The following is a 20,900-nucleotide window of genomic DNA, read 5'->3' as shown; positions in this document are numbered from 1 at the left end:
TTCCTATTAATTCTCGCGCCAACTGAGTGAGCCCGTCCCCTGCAGCTTTGAAAAATGCCCATCTTACAGCAAGTCAAAGCCAGCTAGGGGCTTTAGGGGCATCTCCATGCTTTCTAGAGCTCCACAGAGGTGGATGGGGCTGCGTGTGGAGAGAGGAGAGCGTGGGGGGTTCATGAAAGCCACTAAGCACCCATGCAGACGTGGGGCTCCTCCTGCAGCTGCCACACATCGGGGTGCTGTCACCTGACCCCTCTCAGTTTTCTCAGCGCCGCCTTCACCTCCTTGTTGCGCAGCGTGTAGATGGCTGGGTTCAGCATCGGTGCCACTATGTTGCCAAAGATCTGCACAGGGGTCACCAGCACATTGTTTATCTGGGGCTGGGTGTAGACCAGGGCGCACGGCCCGAAGAACAGCGTCACCACTGTGAGATGGGAGGTGCAAGTGGAGGCCGCTTTGCGCCGCCCTTCGGCCGAATTCATCTTCACAACCGAGTAGAAGATGCGGACGTAGGACGCGAGGATGAGGAGGAAGCAGCTCAAGGGCACTGCACTCGTGTTGATGAAGGTCACAGTCTCGATGACGTACGTGTCCGCACAGGCCAGCTTGGCCACGGGGAAGATGTCACAGAAGAAATAGTCCACCACATTGGACCCGCAGTAGGGCAGCATGAAGGTCAGGGTGGCAAGGATGGCAGCGTTGAAAAAACTGGCGATCCAGCTGCCGGCAGCCAGGAGGGCGCACACCCTGCGATCCATAATGAGCAGGTAGCGCAGCGGGTGGCAGATGGCCACGTACCGGTCGTAGGCCATGACGGTGTAGAGCAGGCACTCGGTGCTAGCCAGGAAGTGCCAGAAGAAGACCTGAGACATGCACCCACCCAGCGAGATGGTTCTACTGTTGGCCCAGAGGATGGCCAACAATTTTGGGTTGTTGACGGAAGAGAACCCAAGGTCCACGATGGCGAGGTTGCCGAGGAAGAAGTACATGGGGGTGTGCAGGCGGGGGTCAACGAGGATGGCTGATAGGATGAGCAGGTTGCCCAGCAGGGTGCAGAGGTAGAAGGCTAAGAAGGTGAAGAAGAGGATGGTCTGGAGGCCATCGGTGTTGGGGATACCGAGGAGGATGAAATGAGTCACCTCGGTGTGGTTCACCAGCCCCATTTAGGTCTCTTTCCTGGGACAGGGGAGAGAAATAAAACCAGTGAGTTACTGAAATACAATTGAAGACAGTATTAGGAATCCGGTGGGCTGAGGAGGTATCTGGGCCATTCGCTATCATATCTGAAACATTGTGGATTGGGGGTAAGCTTCCAGCACACTGGAAAAGGTCAAATGTCATGCCCCTCTATAAAAAGGAAAATCAGGAGAACTCAGGACACTTCAGACCATGCAGTTTAAATTCTATGCCAGGAACAAAAATGAAGCAAATAATTAACAAATCCATCTGCAAAACTTTGGAAGGTGATAAGTTACAGTCAGCCTGGATTTGCAAAGAACAAATCATGTCAAAAACACCTGATAGCTTTGTTTAATAAATAGCCTTGTGGATAAAGGGGATGTGGTAGATATGAAAAACCTAGTTTTCAATAAAGAATTTGACACGATCTTGCATGACCTTATCAATAAACTAGGGAAATACAATGTAGATGGGGCTACTCTAAGGGTATGTCTAGACTACAGGCTTACGTCGACATAAGTTTTGTCGACAGAATCTGTTGACAAAACTTATGTCGACATAGAGCGTCTAGACTACATCCAGGTCTGTCGACAAAGCAAGCCGCTTTCTCGACATAACACTGTGGACACAAAGGACAGTGTAGATGCAATAATGCCTTCTATTGACAGAACTCTGTCGATAAAAGGCATTATTCCTCGTAGAATGAGGTTTACATATATCGACAAAACTGCTGAGTTTTGTCGACGTTATGTCGACATAACTCAAAGGCAGTATGGATGCAAGTATAGTTTTGTCGACAAAAGTCCACTTTTGTCGACAAAACCCTGTAGTCTAGACACACCCTAAGGTGGGGGATAACTGGCTGGATAACCATTCCCAGAGAGTACATCTACATTTTGTACCATAGTCTACGGGACAAACTCTCAAATTAAGAAATGCAACTTCAGCTACAGTAGTTGCATTGCTGAAGTTGAAATAGCTTCACTTGGCTTCAGGCGCTGTGAACAAGGCAGAAGCCGAAGGAAGAACACTCCCTCATGAAAGCAGGCAGGGTTCCTGGCACTGACCGAAGTCCTGCTCTCACTCCAAATTAGCTTTCTTCAATCTTCCTCTGTAGTGTAGACATATGCAGGGAGTAGTTATTAATGGCTCACAGTCATGCTGGAAGGACATCAGAAATGGGGTTCTGCAGGCGTCTGTTTTGGGGCTGGTTCTGTTCAATATCTTCATCAATGATTTAGATATTGGCATAGAGAGGACACTTATTGGCTACGTCTACACTGGCATGATTTTCCAGAAATGCTTTTTACGGAAAAGTTTTCTGTTAAAAGCATTTTCGGAAAAGCGTGTCTAGATTGGCAGGATGCTTTTCCGCAAAAGCACTTTTTGTGGAAAAGCGTCCGTGGCCAATTTAGACGCGCTTTTCCACAAAAAAGCCCCGATCGCCATTTTCGCGGAAAACAAATCCCTGCTGTCTACACTGGCCCTTTTGCGCAAAAGTTTTTCGGAAAAAGACTTTTGCCCAAACGGGAGCAGCATAGTATTTCTGCAAAAGCGCTGACAATCTTACATGAGATCGTCAGTGCTTTTGCAGAAATTCAAGTGGTCAGTGTAGACAGCTGGCAAGTTTTTCCTCCAAAGCAGATGATTTTGCGGAAAAACTTGCTAGTCTAGACACAGCCATTAAGTTTGCAGATGATGCTAAGGTGGAAGGGTTTGCAACTGCTTTGGGGGATAGGGTCATAATTCAAAATGATCTGTACAAACTGGAGAGATGGTCTGAGGTCAATAGGATGAAGTTCAACAAGGACAAATGCAAAGTGCTCCACTGGGGAAAGAACAATTAGTCTCTCACACACAGAATGGGAGGTGACTGTCTAGGAAGGAGTTCTGCAGAAAGGGACCTAGGGGTCAGAGTGGACCACGAGCTAAATATGAGTCAGCAGAGTGACACTGCTAAACAAAAAACCCCATGATTCTGGGCTGCATGAACAGGAGTGTTGTGAGCAAGACACGAGAAGTCATTCTTCTGCTCTGCTGGGGCTGATTAAGCCTCTGTTGGAGTCTTGTGTCCAGCTCTGGGCACCACATTTCAAGGAAGATGTGGAGAAATTGGAGAAGGTCCAGAGAAGAGCAACAAAAATGATGAAAGGGCCAGAAAACATGAGCTTTGAGGGAAGACTGAAAGAATTGGGCTCGTTTAGTTTGGAAAGGAGAAGACTGGGAGGAGACAGGATAGCAGCTTTCACGTACCTAAAAGAGTGTTACAAGGGGGAGGGATAAAAACTATTTTCCTTCACCTCTGAGGACAGGACAAGCAGCAATGGGCTTAAATTGCAGCAAGGGAGGGTTAGGTTGGACATTAGGAAAAACTTCCTCTCAGGGTGGTGAAACACTGGCATATATTGCCTATGGGGGATGTGGACGCTCCATCACTGGAGACATAGGCGTGTGCACGGAGTGAGCCGGGTGCTCCCAGGCACACCCTAATGTCTCGGTCCCGCTAGCGGCTGCTGGAGGAGAAGGGGGATTTGAGACAGGGAGCCGCAGCCCCTCACTTTCCCTGTAGCCATCTACGGGGCACTTTGGGGTAGAGAGAGCGCGTGTGCAACCGAAGTAGCTGTGGCCCAACCACTGACACCGGCCCGAGCCATTTTTGGGCCCTTTCTGCACCTGGGGGTACCACCACCCATCCCAGCAGCACCTCACGGTGCCCCTTCTGTGCCTGGGGCTCCGGTCCCGTCCTCGGCCCTGGCCCTGCAGCACCACACAGCACCCCTTCTGTGCCTGGGGCTCCGGTCCCGTCCTCGGCCCTGGCCCTGCAGCACCACACAGCACCCCTTCTGTGCCCGGGGCTCCGGTCCCGTCCTCGGCCCTGGCCCTGCAGCACCACACAGCACCCCTTCTGTGCCCGGGGCTCCGGTCCCGTCCTCGGCCCTGGCCCTGCAGCACCGCACAGCACCCCTTCTGTGCCCGGGGCTCCGGTCCCGTCCTCGGCCCTGGCCCTGCAGCACCACACAGCACCCCTTCTGTGCCCGGGGCTCCGGTCCCGTCCTCGGCCCTGGCCCTGCAGCACCACACAGCACCCCTTCTGTGCCTGGGGCTCCAGTCCCATCCTCGGCCCTGACCCTGCAGCACCACACAGCACCCCTTCTGTGCCCGGGGCTCCGGTCCCGTCCTCGGCCCTGACCCTGCAGCACCGCACAGCACCCCTTCTGTGCCCGGGGCTCCGGTCCCGTCCTCGGCCCTGTCCCGGCAGCACCGCACAGCACCCCTTCTGTGCCCAGGGCTCCGGTCCCGTCCTCGGCCCTGTCCCTGCAGCACCGCACAGCACCCCTTCTGTGCCCGGGGCTCCGGTCCCGTCCTCGGCCCTGTCCCGGCAGCACCGCACAGCACCCCTTCTGTGCCCAGGGCTCCGGCCTCGTCCTTGGCCCTGCCCGGCCAGGCAGCACTGCGCGGCGCCCCTTAAACTGAGGTGCCCTGGGTTGTGGCCCAGCCGGCCTGTAGCTTGGGCCGGCTCTAACTCCAGCATCACAAACTGGAAGACAGAAGCCGGCTTAGCTGAAGATAATGTAAAGTAAGGTAAGGGAGGGGAGGGAAAGGGGGAAAAATTGTGGGCAGAGGTGGGAGAGGAAGGGTCTTGTGTTGAGGGGAGGGGGGCAGGTCAGGAGAAGAAAGGGAAGACACCAAAGGTCAGGGTGGAGGAGAGACAAATGCCAGGGGGCCAAATACAGACAATGAGGAAAAGGGCAGGAGGGGAGGTGTCAGTGGAGGAGGCACAGGGTGATGCTGGGAGAGGAGACAGTAAGAGCATTGGGGTTAGAGCGGGAAGGGGGAGGTGCTGGGAGAAGGCTTGAGAGAAGTGGTGGGCATGAGGAAGGCAGGGATGGAGCAAGGCAGGTGTGAGGTGTGTGTGGAATGCAGTGTGCGGCGGTGGGGGGAGCACACACACCAGTGCGGTGAGGCGGAATCGCCCCGCTGTGTTCGCAGTGTGACTGGCTGGGCAGTGGGGGTGGAGAAAAGGAAGGAGAGGGAAGGCGAAGGGGATGCCCCAGCCAGCGGGGAGGGAGTCAGGGCTGCTGGGTGCTGGGAGGTGACACGCTGGCTTGACAGGGATTCCAGCATATTCAGGGTTCACCGAGCGGTTCACTGGCTCCCAACCCCCCCCTCCCCCGGCACGACACAAATGGCTCCAACCTCCGAGCCTCAGCTTGTCACCTGCTTGGCCGTCACCAGCTGACTGGGCTCCGTTAACCTGACGGGGGACTTTTGCAGTGAAATTTGAAGCACAATAACAAAGTGGTGGGATTTTGCCAGGGAGATTCATAGACTCATAGACTTTAAGGTCAGAAGGGAACATTATGATCATCTAGTCTGACCCCCTGCACAGTGCAGGCCACAGAATCTCACCCATCCCTCCTAGAATAATCCTCTCACTTATATCTCAGATATTGAAGCCTTCAAATACTTTGAAGACCCCAAGATGCAGAGAACCCTCCAGCTGTGATCTGTGCCCCATGCTAGAGAGGAAGGCGAAAAACCTCCAGGGCCTCTGCCAATCTACCCTGGAGGAAAATTCCTTCCCCACCCCAAATATGGCGACCAGCTAAACCCTGAGCATGTGGGCAAGACTCATCAGCCAGACACCCAGAAAGTTCTCTATAGTAACTCCTATCATCCCTGCATTGACCTATTTCCCACTGATAATGAATGGACAATTAGATACCAAGATCATGTTATCTCATCAAACCATCCCCTTCATAAACCCATCTAGTTTAATCTTGAAACCAGATAGATCTTTTGCCCCCACTACTTCCCTTGAAAGGCCGTTCCAGAACCTCACTCCTCTAATGGTTAGAAACCTTCGTCTAATCTCAAGTCTAAATTTCCTACTAGCCAGCTTATATCCATTTGTTCTTGTGTCCACATTGGTATTAAGCTTAAATAATTCCTCTCCCTCCCTGGTATTTATCCCTCTAATATATTTGAAGAGTGCAATCATGTCCCCCCTCAGCCTTCTTTTGGTTAAGGTAAACAAGCCAAGCTCCTTGAGTCTCCTTTCATAAGACAGGTTTTCCATTCCTCGGATCATCCTAGTGACCCTTCTTTGTACCTGTTCCAGTTTGAATTCATCCTTCTTAAACATGGGAGACCAGAACTGCACACAGTATTCCAAATGGGGTCTCACCAATGCCTTGTATAATGGCACTAACACCTCCTTATCCCTACTGGAAATACCTCGCCTAATACATCCCAAGATCGTATTAGCCTTTTTCACGGCCATGTCACAATGGCGGCTCATAGACATCCTATAATCAACCAGGACTCCGAGGTCCTTCTCCTCCTCCGTTACTTCCAACTGATGTGTCCCCAACTTATAACTAAAATTCTTGTTACTAATCCCTAAATGCATAACCTTACACTTCTCGCTATTAAATTTCATCCTATTGTTATCACTCCAATTTACAAGATCATCCAGATCTTCCTGTATAATATCCTGATCCTTTTCTGAATTGGCAATAGCTCCCAACTTTGTGTCATCCGTAACTTTTATTAGGACACTTCCACTTTTGGTGCCAAGGTCAGCGATAAAAAGATGAAATAAAATTGACCCCAAAACTGATCCCTGAGGAACTCCGCTAGTAACCTTCCTCCAACCTGACAGTTCACCTTTCAATATGACCCGCTATAGTCTCCCCTTTAACTAGTTGCTTATCCACCTCTCAACTTTCATATTAATCCCTATCTTTTCCAATTTAACCAATAATTCCCCATGTGGTACTGTATCAAATGCCTTACTAAAGTCGAGGTAGATTAGATCCACTGCATTTCCTTTATCTAAAAAATCTGTTACTTTCTCCAAAAAAAGGAGATCAGGTTGGTTTGGCACGATCTACCTTTTGTAAAACCATGTTGTAATTTGTCCCAATTGCCATTAGCCTCAATGTCTCTAACTACTTCCTCCTTCAAAATTTTTTCCAAGATCTTTCATGCTACAGATGTCAAACTAACAGGCCTATAGTTACCCTGGTCGCTTTTTTTCCCTTTCTTAAAAATAGGAACTATATTAGCAATTCTCCAGTCAAATGGTACAACCGCTGAGTTTAGAGATTTATTAAAAAATTTTGCTAATGGACTTGCAAGTTCATGTGCCAGTTCCTTTAATATTCTTGGATGAAGATTATCTGGGCCCCCCGATTTACTCCCATTAAGCTGTTCAAGTTTGGCTTTTACCTCGGATATGGTAATATCTACCTCCTTATCTTTAGTCCCATTTGTTAACTTACCATTATCCCTAAGATCTTCATTAGCCTCATTAAAGACTGAAGCAAAGTATTTGTGTAGATATCCCCATACAGGAGAGACAGGGCTGCAGGGCAGAGGCTGGCGGGGGGGGGGGGGTTATGGCAGATGGGGAGAGGCAGGGCTGCAGGGGAGACGCCAGGCCAGAGACAGGCAGAGACCGAGGGCAGCGCGAGAGGGTCGGTACCAAAGCAGGTGCCTTACACTGGCTGCATGGGCAGAGGCGGCTCCAGCTGACCGGGATTCTTCCCTTCTGCCCCGACCGGGACTCCTGAGGCCCCATCCAGCGTCCTCCCCAGCCCGGCCCAGCACCTGGGATCTACCCGGGAGCCCTAATCCACTGCCAAGCTGGCCAAAGCTGCCCCCACGTGTCGCCCTACGCTGCTGCCGAGCCTGCAGATTTCCACCACTTCCCGCAGCTTGCCAGCTCTGCCTGGGCCTTAAATCCCCTCCAGGCCCCTGGGAACCAGCCCTGAATCCCCACCGGGCTCCAGGCTGAGCCCTCGGCAGAGTCGCCAATTAACAGAAATTCAGCCTAGTTTTGGAGATGCCCAAAGACCCCCCTGGGGCCAGGCCATGAGGCGGGTAAATACAGGCAGGGCCATGGGGCTGGCAGGGCCCAATCCCCAGCTGCACCAGGCCTGGGTTCTGCTCTCGCCCCCGTGGTCCCTCTCCTGGGGGCTGCGCTGGGTTCATGGGGCTGTTTGCCCCCAGCCCAGCGCACGGTGTCAGGCGGGAGTAACGCCACGGGAGGCAATGGGCCTGTGGATATCGGCCAGCTGAGAATCTAAGCTCTGCACTGCTGGGGGCTGGGACACTGCTGCCTGGCTGGGCTCAGCTGCCCTGTGGCACAAGCAGAGAGTCCCACAAGGGGGGAAATAGCAGAGAGCTGGGCCGGAGGTTGGGCTGGAGGCCTGAGTCCAGCCGAGCTTTCTCCTGGGGGTGTGTCCCGCTGTTACCTGCCCTCCTCTGTGTGCACAGGGCCGTGTTCCTGTAGCGGCGTGGGGCCGGCAGGGGGGCACCATTCCCTGCTCTGCACATAGAGGCACCAACCATCCTGGGTGCCATGGCGCCGCCCTTGTGCAGGACAGAGGGACGCGGAGCAGAGAACGGTGCCGCCCTAGTGCAGGACAGAGGGACGCGGAGCAGAGAACGGCGCCGCCCTTGTGCAGGACAGAGGGAAGCGGAGCAGAGAACGGCGCCACCCTAGTGCAGGACAGAGGGACGCGGAGCAGAGAACGGTGCCGCCCTTGTGCAGGACAGAGGGACGCGGAGCAGAGAACGGCGCCGCCCTTGTGCAGGACAGAGGGACGCGGAGCAGAGAACGGCGCCGCCCTTGTGCAGGACAGAGGGACGCGGAGCAGAGAACGGCGCCGCCCTGGTGCAGAAAAGAGGGACGCGGAGCAGAGAACGGCGCCGCCCTTGTGCAGGACAGAGGGACGCAGAGCAGAGAATGGCGCCGCCCTTGTGCAGGACAGAGGGACGCGGAGCAGAGAACAGCGCCGCCCTGGTGCAGAAAAGAGGGACGCGGAGCAGAGAACGGCGCCGCCCTTGTGCAGGACAGAGGGACGCAGAGCAGAGAACGGCGCCGCCCTTGTGCAGGACAGAGGGACGCGGAGCAGAGAACGGCACCGCCCTTGTGCAGGACAGAGGGACGCGGAGCAGAGAACGGCGCCGCCCTTGTGCAGGACAGAGGGACGCGGAGCAGAGAACGGCGCCGCCCTTGTGCAGGACAGAGGGACGCGGAGCAGAGAACGGCGCCGCCCTTGTGCAGGACAGAGGGACGCGGAGCAGAGAACGGCGCCGCCCTTGTGCAGGACAGAGGGACGCGGAGCAGAGAACGGCGCCGCCCTTGTGCAGGACAGAGGGACGCGGAGCAGAGAACGGCGCCGCCCTGGTGCAGAAAAGAGGGACGCGGAGCAGAGAACGGCGCCGCCCTAGTGCAGGACAGAGGGACGCAGAGCAGAGAACGGCACCACCCTTGTGCAGGACAGAGGGACGCGGAGCAGAGAACGGCGCCGCCCTAGTGCAGAAAAGAGGGACGCGGAGCAGAGAACGGCGCCGCCCTTGTGCAGGACAGAGGGACGCAGAGCAGAGAACGGCGCCGCCCTTGTGCAGGACAGAGGGACGCGGAGCAGAGAACGGCACCGCTCTCGTGCAGGACAGAGGGACGCTGAGCTGAGAACGGCCCCGCCCTAGTGCAGGACAGAGGGTCGCGGAGCAGAGAACGGCGCCGCCCTTGTGCAGGACAGAGAGACGCGGAGAAGAGAATGGCTCCGACCTTGTGCAGGATAGAGGGACGCGGAGCAGAGAACGGCGCCGCCCTTGTGCAGGACAGAGGGACGCCGAGCGTAGAACGGCGCCGCCTTCGTGCAGGACAGAGGGACGCAGAGCAGAGAACGGCGCCACCCTCGTGGAGGACAGAGGGACACGGAGCAGAGAACGGCGCCGACCTCGTGCAGGACAGAGGGACGCGGAGCAGAGAACGGCGCCGCCCTTGTGCAGGACAGAGGGACGCGGAGCAGATAACGGCGGAACCCTTGTACAGGACAGAGGGACACGGAGCAGAGAATGGCACCGCCCTTGTGCAGGACAGAGGGAGGCGGAACAGAGAACGGCACCGCCCTAGTGCAGGACAGAGGGACGCGGAACAGAGAACGGCACCGCCTTTGTGCAGGACAGAGGGACGCCGAGCATAGAACGGCGCCGCCCTCGTGCAGGACAGAGGGACACTGAGCAGAGAATGGCATTGCCCTAGTGCAGGACAGAGGGACGCGGAGCAGAGAACGATACCGCCCTAGTGCAGGACAGAGGGACGCTGAGGAGTGAACGGCACTGCCCTTGTGCAGGACAGAGGGACGCTGAGGAGTGAACGGCACTGCCCTTGTGCAGGACAGAGGGACGCTGAGGAGTGAACGGCACTGCCCTTGTGCAGGACAGAGGGACGCGGAGCAGAGAACGGCACCGCCCTAGTGCAGGACAGAGGGACGCGGAGCAGAGAACGGCACCACCCAAGTGCAGGACAGAGGGACGCGGAGCAGAGAACGGCATCGCCCTAGTGCAGGACAGAGCGACGCGGAGCACAGAACGGTACCGCCCTAGTGCAGGACAGAGGGACGCGGAGCAGAGAACGGCGCCGCCCTTCTGCAGGACAGAGGGACGCGGAGCAGAGAACGGCACCGCCCTTCTGCAGGACAGAGGGACGCGGAGCAGAGAACGGCACCGCTCTTGTGCGGACAGAGGGACAAGGAGCAGAGAACGGCGCCGCCCTTGTGCAGGACAGAGGGACGCGGAGCGGAGAACGGCACCGCCCTTCTGCAGGACAGAGGGACGCGGAGCAGAGAACGGCACCGCTCTTGTGCGGACAGAGGGACAAGGAGCAGAGAACGGCGCCGCCCTTGTGCAGGACAGAGAGACGCGGAGCAGACAACGGCACCGCCCTTGTACAGGACAGAGGGACGCGGAGCAGAGAACGGCGCCGCCCTAGCGCAGGACAGAGGGACGCCGATCAGAGAACGGCACCGCCCTTGTGCAGGACACAGGGACGCAGAGCAGAGAACGGCGCCGCCCTTGTGCAGGACAGAGGGACGCGGAGTAGAGAACGGCGCCGCCCTTGTGCAGGACAGAGGGACGCCGAGCAGAGAACGGCGCCGCCCTAGTGCAGGACAGAGGGATGCGGAGCAGAGAACGGCGCCGCCCTTGTGCAGGACAGAGGGACGCGGAGCAGAGAACGGCACCGCTCTCGTGCAGGACAGAGGGACGCTGAGCTGAGAACGGCCCCGCCCTAGTGCAGGACAGAGGGACGCGGAGCAGAGAACGGCGCCGCCCTTGTGCAGGACAGAGAGACGCGGAGAAGAGAATGGCTCCGACCTTGTGCAGGATAGAGGGACGCGGAGCAGAGAACGGCGCCGCCCTTGTGCAGGACAGAGGGACGCCGAGCATAGAACGGCGCCGCCCTCGTGCAGGACAGAGGGACGCAGAGCAGAGAACGGCGCCACCCTCGTGGAGGACAGAGGGACACGGAGCAGAGAACGGCGCCGCCCTCGTGCAGGACAGAGGGACGCGGAGCAGAGAATGGCGCCGCCCTTGTGCAGGACAGAGGGACGCGGAGCAGAGAACGGCGCCGCCCTTGTGCAGGACAGAGGGACGCGGAGCAGAGAACGGCGCCGCCCTTGTGCAGGACAGAGGGACGCGGAGCAGAGAACGGCGCCGCCCTTGTGCAGGACAGAGGGACGCGGAGCAGAGAACGGCGCCGCCCTAGTGCAGAAAAGAGGGACGCGGAGCAGAGAACGGCGCCGCCCTTGTGCAGGACAGAGGGACGCAGAGCAGAGAACGGCGCCGCCCTTGTGCAGGACAGAGGGACGCGGAGCAGAGAACGGCACCGCTCTCGTGCAGGACAGAGGGACGCGGAGCAGAGAACGGCGCCACCCTTGTGCAGGACAGAGGGACGCAGAGCAGAGAACGGCGCCGCCCTTGTGCAGGACAGAGGGACGCGGAGCAGAGAACGGCGCCGCCCTAGTGCAGAAAAGAGGGACGCGGAGCAGAGAACGGCGCCGCCCTTGTGCAGGACAGAGGGACGCAGAGCAGAGAACGGCGCCGCCCTTGTGCAGGACAGAGGGACGCGGAGCAGAGAACGGCGCCGCCCTAGTGCAGGACAGAGGGACACGGAGCAGAGAACGGCACCGCCCTTGTACAGGACAGAGGGACGCGGAGCAGAGAACGGCACCGCCCTTGTACAGGACAGAGGGACACGGAGCAGAGAACGGCTCCGCCCTTGTACAGGACAGAGGGACGCGGAACAGAGAACGGCTCCGCCCTTGTACAGGACAGAGGGACGCGGAGCAGAGAATGACCCCGCCCTTGTACAGGACAGAGGGATACGGAGCAGAGAACGGCACCGCCCTTGTGCAGGACAGAGGGACGCGGAGCAGAGAACGGCGCCGCCCCTGTGCAGGACAGAGGGATGTGGAGCAGAGAACGGCGCCGCCCTTGTACAGGACAGAGGGACACGGAGCGGAGAACGGCACCGCCCTTCTGCAGGACAGAGGGATGCGGAGCAGAGAACGGCACCGCTCTTGTGCGGACAGAGGGACGAGGAGCAGAGAACGGCGCCGCCCTTGTGCAGGACAGAGAGACGCGGAGCAGAGAACGGCACCGCCCTTGTACAGGACAGAGGGACGCGGAGCAGAGAACGGCGCCGCCCTAGCGCAGGACAGAGGGACGCCGATCAGAGAACGGCACCGCCCTTGTGCAGGACACAGGGACGCAGAGCAGAGAACGGCGCCGCCCTTGTGCAGGACAGAGGGACGCGGAGCAGAGAACGGCGCCGCCCTTGTGCAGGACAGAGGGACGCCGAGCAGAGAAAGGCGCCGCCCTAGTGCAGGACAGAGGGATGCGGAGCAGAGAACGGCGCCGCCCTTGTGCAGGACAGAGGGACGCCGAGGAGAGAACGGCGCTGCCCTAGTGCAGGACAGAGGGACGCGGAGCAGAGAACGGCACCGCTCTCGTGCAGGACAGAGGGACGCTGAGCTGAGAACGGCCCCGCCCTAGTGCAGGACAGAGGGACGCGGAGCAGAGAACGGCGCCGCCCTTGTGCAGGACAGAGAGACGCGGAGAAGAGAATGGCTCCGACCTTGTGCAGGATAGAGGGACGCGGAGCAGAGAACGGCGCCGCCCTTGTGCAGGACAGAGGGACGCCGAGCATAGAACGGCGCCGCCCTCGTGCAGGACAGAGGGACGCAGAGCAGAGAACGGCGCCACCCTCGTGGAGGACAGAGGGACACGGAGCAGAGAACGGCGCCGCCCTCGTGCAGGACAGAGGGACGCGGAGCAGAGAACGGCGCCGCCCTTGTGCAGGACAGAGGGACGCGGAGCAGATAACGGCGCCGCCCTTGTGCAGGACAGTGGGACGTGGAGCAGAGAACGGCGGAACCCTTGTACAGGACAGAGGGACACGGAACAGAGAACGGCACCGCCCTTGTGCAGGACAGAGGGACGCCGAGCATAGAACGGCGCCGCCCTCGTGCAGGACAGAGGGACACTGAGCAGAGAATGGCATTGCCCTAGTGCAGGACAGAGGGACGCTGAGCAGAGAACAGCGCCGCCCTTGTGCGGGACAGAGGGACGCGGAGCAGAGAACGATACCGCCCTAGTGCAGGACAGAGGGACGCTGAGGAGTGAACGGCACCGCCCTAGTGCAGGACAGAGGGACGCGGAGCAGAGAACGGCACCGCCCTAGTGCAGGACAGAGGGACGCGGAGCAGAGAACGGCACCACCCAAGTGCAGGACAGAGGGACGCGGAGCAGAGAACGGCATCGCCCTAGTGCAGGACAGAGCGACGCGGAGCACAGAACGGTACCGCCCTAGTGCAGGACAGAGGGACGCGGAGCAGAGAACTGCACTGCCCTTGTGCAGGACAGAGGGACGCGGAGCAGAGAACGGCACCGCCCTAGTACAGGACAGAGGGACGCGGAACAGAGAACGGCACCGCCCTAGTGCAGGACAAAGCGACGCGGAGCAGAGAACGGCACTGCCCTAGTGCAGGACAGAGGGACGCGGAGCAGAGAACGGCGCCGCCCTCGTGCAGGACAGAGGACGCGGAGCAGAGAACGGCGCCGCCCTCGTGCAGGACAGAACGACGCTGAGCAGAGAACGGCACCGCCCTAGTGCAGGACAGAAGGACGCTGAGCAGAGAACGGCACCGCCCTAGTGCAGGACAGAAGGACGCTGAGCAGAGAACGGCACCGCCCTAGTACAGGACAGAGGGACGCGGAGCAGAGAACGGCACCGCCCTAGTGCAGGACAGAGGGACGCGGAGCAGAGAACGGCACCGCCCTAGTACAGGACAGAGGACGCGGAGCAGAGAACTGCGCCGCCCTAGTGCAGGACAGAAGGACGCTGAGCAGAGAACGGCACCGCCCTAGTACAGGACAGAGGGACGCGGAGCAGAGAACGGCACCGCCCTAGTGCAGGACAGAGGGACGCGGAGCAGAGAACGGCGCCGCCCTAGTACAGGACAGAGGACGCGGAGCAGAGAACGGCGCCGCCCTAGTGCAGGACAGAGGGACGCCGAGCAGAGAACGGCGCCGCCCTAGTGCAGGACAGAGGACGCTGAGCAGAGAACGGCGCCGCCCTCGTGCAGGACAGAAGTACGCTGAGCAGAGAACGGCATCGTTTTGGTGGCAGCAGCCCCAATGAACTCGGCTGTTTGGTTTAGGGCTGCCCCTGGCCGTGCGAGCAGGGCCTTCCTGCCCCAGTTTGCTCCCGGAATAATCCCCACGTCCCAGGTGGGCCCGTTTTGAAAGGAATCGTTCCTGGCCAGCCCGTCCTGCAGGTGTTCCGAAGGCTGTTTTAAAATTGGCCCAATGCCCTGAGTAGGGGGTGTGTCTCTCCTCCCATCAGGAGTGGGGGGCAGAACCATGCCCCCAGCTGCAACCCGCCGGGCCTGCCATTGGGGGCGATTTGACATCTGCAGTGTTTGGGGCTGCTTGCCCCTCCGCTGATGGGGGAGTGCAGAGTCTGCTGTGTTCTGGATCCTGACCAGCCAGCGCCCAGAGGGCATGACACCGCTGGGGTAAATGGTTCCTGGAGACCGTGCACACGCACACGAGCATCACGTCTTGAAGAGTAACCGACCTTTTTCTCTTTCTTTCAAATGGATTGCCGTTTAATGAATTGTGTGTGCAGCACTGATCAGTGCACCCGGGAAACATCCAGTGCGGAAAGAGGGGGGGCCCCACGGCACTGCCCTAGGGGATCACAACAAGTTTGGGGAGCATGGCCCCCAGAAAGTCTGGGCCCAGCCTTTTTGGGGTTATGAGCACTCTGCCACACAGGAGAGTGGAAGAGGAGCCCTCTAGGGCAGGGAGGCCCTGGGTAAAGGAAGTGGGGGTGGGGACCCCTCTCAGTAGCCCATTTCACTGGGGCTGTGGAGAAGCCAAGAAAGTTCATTTCAACAGCAACACCATTCCCCTGCTTACACCAGGATACCACCAGCATCCTCATCCCTTGCCCTCCGGCATCCAGCCTCCAGCATCCTCCTCCCTCGCCCTCTGGCATCCAGCCTCCCGCATCCTCCTCCCTTGCCCTCCGGCATCCAGCCTCCAGCATCCTCCTCCCTCGCCCTCTGGCATCCAGCCTCCCGCATCCTCCCCCCTCGCCCTCCGGCATCCAGCCTCCAGCATCCTCCTCCCTCGCCCTCTGGCATCCAGCCTCCCGCATCCTCCCCCCTCGCCCTCCGGCATCCAGGCTCCCGCATCCTCCCCCTCCCCCTCCGGCATCCAGCCTCCCACATCCTCCCCCCTCGCCCTCCGGCATCCAGCCTCCCACATCCTCCCCCCTCGCCCTCCGGCATCCAGCCTCCCGCATCCTCCCCCCTCGCCCTCTGGCATCTAGCCTCCTGCATCCTCTCCCCTCACCCTCTGGCATCCAGCCTCCCGCATCCTCCCCCCTCGCCCTCCGGCATCCAGCCTCCTGCATCCTCCCCCCTCGCTCTCCGGCATCCAGCCTCCCATATCCTCCCCCCTCGCCCTTTGGCATCCAGCCTCCCGCATCCTCCCCCCTCGCCCTCTGGCATCTAGCCTCCTGCATCCTCTCCCCTCGCCCTCTGGCATCCAGCCTCCCGCATCCTCCCCCCTCGCCCTCCGGCATCCAGCCTCCTGCATCCTCCCCCCTCGCTCTCCGGCATCCAGCCTCCCGTATCCTCCCCCCTCGCCCTTTGGCATCCAGCCTCCCGCATCCTCCCCCCTCGCCCTCTGGCATCCAGCCTCCTGCATCCTCTCCCCTCGCCCTTTGGCATCCAGCCTCCCGCATCCTCCCCCCTCGCCCTCTGGCATCCAGCCTCCCGCATCCTCCCCCCTAGCCCTCTGGCATCCAGCCTCCCGCATCCTCGCCTCTCACCCTCCGGCGTCCAGACTCCCGCATCCTTCCCTCTCACCCTCCGGTATCCAGCCTCCCACATCCTCCCCCCTAGCCCTCCGGCATCAAGCCTCCCGCATCCTCCCCCCTCGCCCTCCGGCATCCAGCCTCCCACATCCTCCCCCCTCGCCCTCCGGCATCCAGCCTCCCGCATCCTCCTCCCTCCCTCTCTGGCATCCAGCATCCTGTCCTCTATCTTCACCCTGATCCCAGCCCTGGAATAACTGCACCATGCTCCTCCTGTATCAGGATCCGATTCACTGAACAAGGGGGCACAAGCAAGCAGTCTGCATCTGAATTCAGCTAAAAGGCAACACGTACACCTAGTAGCCCAGACTGGAGTCCATGCTTACAGGACTGGGGTCTCTTTCCTGTGGAGCACAGACTCTGAAAAACACTCGCGATGGAGAATCACTCAGCTCATGCTCCGAGTGTGCGCCTGAGACCTGACCGGCTCATGAAATCCTGGGGAACCTAAGGGAGGAATCTCATGTTGGAGCAAAGAGGGGATTCCACCTCACTGCCTGGCACCGGTGCAACCATGGTTGGAGGCCTGCGTCCTGCTCTGGCATGCGCCCTCCCAGAAGATGCTGATCAATTGCCCAGGAGTTGGGGAAGAGGCATGAAAATAGCCAAGGGAGGAGAAAGCCTGCGGTACAAGGATGGATGTCTAGAGTTTGAGCTCTGTACAAATCTGTAATAAGGCCCAGATTGTCCAAGTCCTCTGCCAAGCTTGTGTCTCCAATTCCGATGAATTCTCACGCTGACTGAGTGCACCCATCCCCTGCAGCTTTGAAAAATGCCATCTTTACAGCAAGTTAAAGGCAGCTAGGGGCTTTAGGAGCATCTCCATGCTTTCTAGAGCTCCAGAGAGGTGGATGAGGATGGTGTGTGGAGCGGGGAGAATCCGGGGGGGGGGAGGGTTCACAAAAGCCACCAAGCAGCCATGCAGATACGTCTGTGGGTGTATTTCCCTGCAGCCCCACATACTCCTCCTGCAGCTGCCACACATCAGGGTGCTGTCACCTGACCCCTCTCAGTTTTCTCAGCGCCGCCTTCACCTCCTTGTTGCGCAGCGTGTAGATGGCCGGGTTCAGCATCGGTGTCACTACATTGCCAAAGATCTGCACAGGGGTCACCAGCACATTATTCAGCTGGGGCTGGGTGTAGACCAGGGCGCAGGGCCCAAAGAACAGCGTCACCACAGTCAGATGGGAGGTACAAGTGGAGGCCGCTTTGCGCCGCCCTTCGGCCGAGTTCATCTTCACAACCGAGTAGAAGATGCGGACGTAGGACGCAAGGATGAGGAGGAAGCAGCTCAAGGGCACCACGCTCGTGTTGGTGAACGTCACAGTCTCGATGATGTACGTGTCTGCACAGGCCAGCTTGGCCACAGGGAAGATGTCGCAGAAGAAATAGTCCACCACGTTGGACCCGCAGTAGGGCAGTGTGAAGGTCAGGGTGGCAAGGATGGCAGCGTGGAAGAAGCTCGCGATCCAGCTGCCAGCAGCCAGAAGGGCACACACCCGGCGGTTCATGATGAGCAGGTAGCGCAGTGGGTGGCAGATGGCCACGTACCGGTCGTAGGCCATGACGGTGTAGAGCAGGCACTCGGTGCTAGCCAGGAAGTGCCAGAAGAAGACCTGAGACATGCACCCACCCAGCGAGATGACCTTATCCTGGAACCAGAGGTTGGCCAGCAATTTGGGGATGCTGATAGAAGAGATGCCAATGTCCAGCACAGCGAGGTTGCCGAGGAAGAAGTACATGGGGGTGTGCAGGCGGGGGTCAACGAGGATGGCTGAGAAGATGAGCAGGTTGCCCAGCAGGGTGCAGAGGTAGAAGGCTAAGAAGGTGAAGAAGAGGATGGTCTGGAGGCCGTCGGTGTTGGGAATTCCTAGGAGGATGAAATGAGTTACCCCAGTGTGGTTCACCAGCCCCATTTAGGTCTCTTTCCTAGGATAAGGGAGAGAAATGAAACCAGTGAGTTACTGAAAAAGAATTGAAGACAGTATTAGGAATCCGGTGGGTTGAGGAGGTATCTGGGCCATTCGCTATCATCTGTGAAACATTGTGCAATGGGAATAAGATTCCAGAAGACTGGAAAAGGTCAAATGTCGTGCCCCTCTATAAAAAGGGAAATCAGGAGAATCCAGGAAACTACAGACCAGTCAGTTTAACTTCTATGACAGGAACCAGAATGAAGCAAATAATTAACGAATCCATCTGCAAAACTTTGGAAGTTGATAAGTTACAGTCAGCCTGGATTTGCAAAGAACAGACCACGTCAAACACACCTGATAGCTTTGTGGATAAAGGGGACGTGGTAGATATGAAAAACTAGTTTTCAATAAAGAATTTGACACGATCACGCATGACTTTATCTATAAACTAGGGAAATACAACCTAGATGGGTCTACTGTAAGGTGGGGGTTCAACTGGCTGGATAACTGTTCTTCGAGGCTACATCTACATTTTGTCCCATAGTGTACTAGGCAAAGTCAAATTAAGAAATGCAACTTCAGCTACGGTAGCTGCATTGCTGAAGTTGAGTAGCTTCACTTGGCTTTAGGCGCTGGGGACAAGGCAGGAAGCTGAAGGAAGGACAGTCTTCCTTTGACTTCCCTTACGCCTCATGAAAGCAGGCAGGGTTCCTGGCATTGACCAAAGTCCTGCTCTCACTCCGAATTAGCTTTCTTCACTCTTCCTCTGTAGTGTAGACATATGCAGGGAGTAGTTATTAACGGCTCACAGTCCTGCTGGAAGGACATCACAAATGGGGTTCTGCAGAGGTCTGTTTGGGGCTGGTTCTGTTCAATATCTTTATCAATGATTTAGATATTGGCATAGAGAGGACAAATTTATAAGTTTGCAGATGATACCAAGCTGGGAGGGGTTGCAACTGCGTTTGGGGATGGGTCATAATTCAAAATGATCTGGACAAACTGCAGAGATGGGCTGAGGTCAATAGGATGAAGTTTAATAAGGACAAATGCAAAGTGCTCCACTGAGGAAGGAACAATCCGTCTCACACACACAGAATGGGAGGTGACTGTCTAGGAAGGAGTCCTGCAGAAAGGGATCTAGAGGTCAGAGTGGACCACGAGCGAAATATGAGTCAACAGAGTGACACTGCTAAACAAAAAGCCAACATGATTCTTGGCGGCATGAACAGGAGCGTTGTGAGCAAGACACGAGAAGTCATTCTTCTGCTCCGCTGGGGCTGATTAAGCCTCTGTTGGAGTCTTGTGTCCAATTCTGGGCACCACATTTCAAGGAAGATGGAGAGAAATTGGAGAAGGTCCAGAGAAGAGCAACAAAAATGATGAAAGGGCCAGAAAACATGAGCTTAGAGGCAAGACTGAAAGAATTGGGCTTGTTTAGTTTGAAAAGGAGAAGACTGAGAGGGGACACAAAAATAGCTTTCACGTACCTAAAAGTGTTACAAGGAGGAGGGATAAAAACTATTTTCCTTCACCTCTTCGGACAGGACAAGAAGCAAGGGGCTTAAATTGCAGCAAGGGAGGTTTAAGTTGGACATTAGGAAAACTCCCTACCTGTCAGGGTGGTGAAACACTGGAATAAATTGCCTATGGAGGTTGTAGATGCTCCATCCCTGGAGATATTTAAGAGCATTTTAGACAGACATCCGTCAGGGATGATTTAGATGGTGCTAGGTCCTGCCGTGAGGGGAGGGGACTAGAACTAATGACCTTTCGGGGTCCCTTCCAGTTCTAGTGCTGGCTCTATGATTCTACACAAAAAGCCCTGCCACCATCTCGGTGCCATGCCCATCCTTCCTTCCACTGCCCCAGGACTCGCCCTCCTTAGGAGCAGGGGATAGGTCTGTGCTTGCAATGCTCAACAGCCTCAGGGCTTGTGCTCGTGTTGAACCTGGAAAGAAAAAATGTTTCCCTTGAAGAGTTTTCAGTGCAGAGAGGATGTCATAGAATCATAGAACACTAGGACTGGAAGGGACCTTGAGAGTCATCGAGTCCAGGCCCCTGCCCCCACGGCAGGACCAAATACTGTCTAGACCACCCCTGACAGACGTTTATCTAACCTACTCTGAGATATCTTCAGTCGATTTGATTTGACTCGATTCGACTCGATTCTGGTTTCTTCTCTTCTCTGCTCTCCTGCTCCCATGTCTTCAGTTCTGTTCTCCATGAATCTTTCCCCCACCCGATTGCTGCAGTGCCTGCAAGCTGCTCTTTGTGGCTGATTTCTCATGGGTGGATTGTTCCTCTGTTACGGTCTCAGCAGGAGGGTGGTGTGCGGAGTGCAGTGTGCGGTGTGCGATGTGTACAGCATGTGTGTGCGATGTGTGCGGTGTGCAGTGGGTGATGTGCGGTATACAATGTGCAGTGTGTGGTGTGCAATGCGTGCAGCGTGTTTGCAATGTGTGATATGTGTGGTATGCAGTGTGTGGTGTGTGAGTCATGCGGCGTGTGTGATGTGTGTGGTGTTCAATGTGTGATGTGTGTGGTATGCGGTGTGTGGT

General features: G+C 57.3%; 2 protein-coding genes across 2 annotated transcripts; both read right to left on the bottom strand.

The window, feature by feature from the left end:
• Nucleotides 1-239: 239 nt before the first annotated feature.
• Nucleotides 240-1,160, bottom strand: LOC106731250 (putative olfactory receptor 10D4). Its single transcript, XM_075912106.2, has one exon. The coding sequence runs from the start codon at nt 1,158-1,160 to the stop codon at nt 240-242; it is 921 nt and encodes a 306-aa protein (XP_075768221.2).
• A 16,258-nt stretch (nt 1,161-17,418) lies between these two features.
• Nucleotides 17,419-18,339, bottom strand: LOC102459356 (putative olfactory receptor 10D4). Its single transcript, XM_006135685.3, has one exon. It carries the CDS (start codon nt 18,337-18,339, stop codon nt 17,419-17,421), a length of 921 nt encoding a protein of 306 aa, XP_006135747.3.
• Between the last annotated feature and the right edge of the window lie 2,561 nt (nt 18,340-20,900).

The sequence above is a fragment of the Pelodiscus sinensis genome, chromosome 30, assembly GCF_052426305.1.
Source record: "Pelodiscus sinensis isolate ZL-2025 chromosome 30, ASM5242630v1, whole genome shotgun sequence".
NCBI lineage: Eukaryota > Metazoa > Chordata > Testudines > Trionychidae > Pelodiscus > Pelodiscus sinensis.
This window is presented reverse-complemented; position numbering and strand designations above follow the sequence as displayed.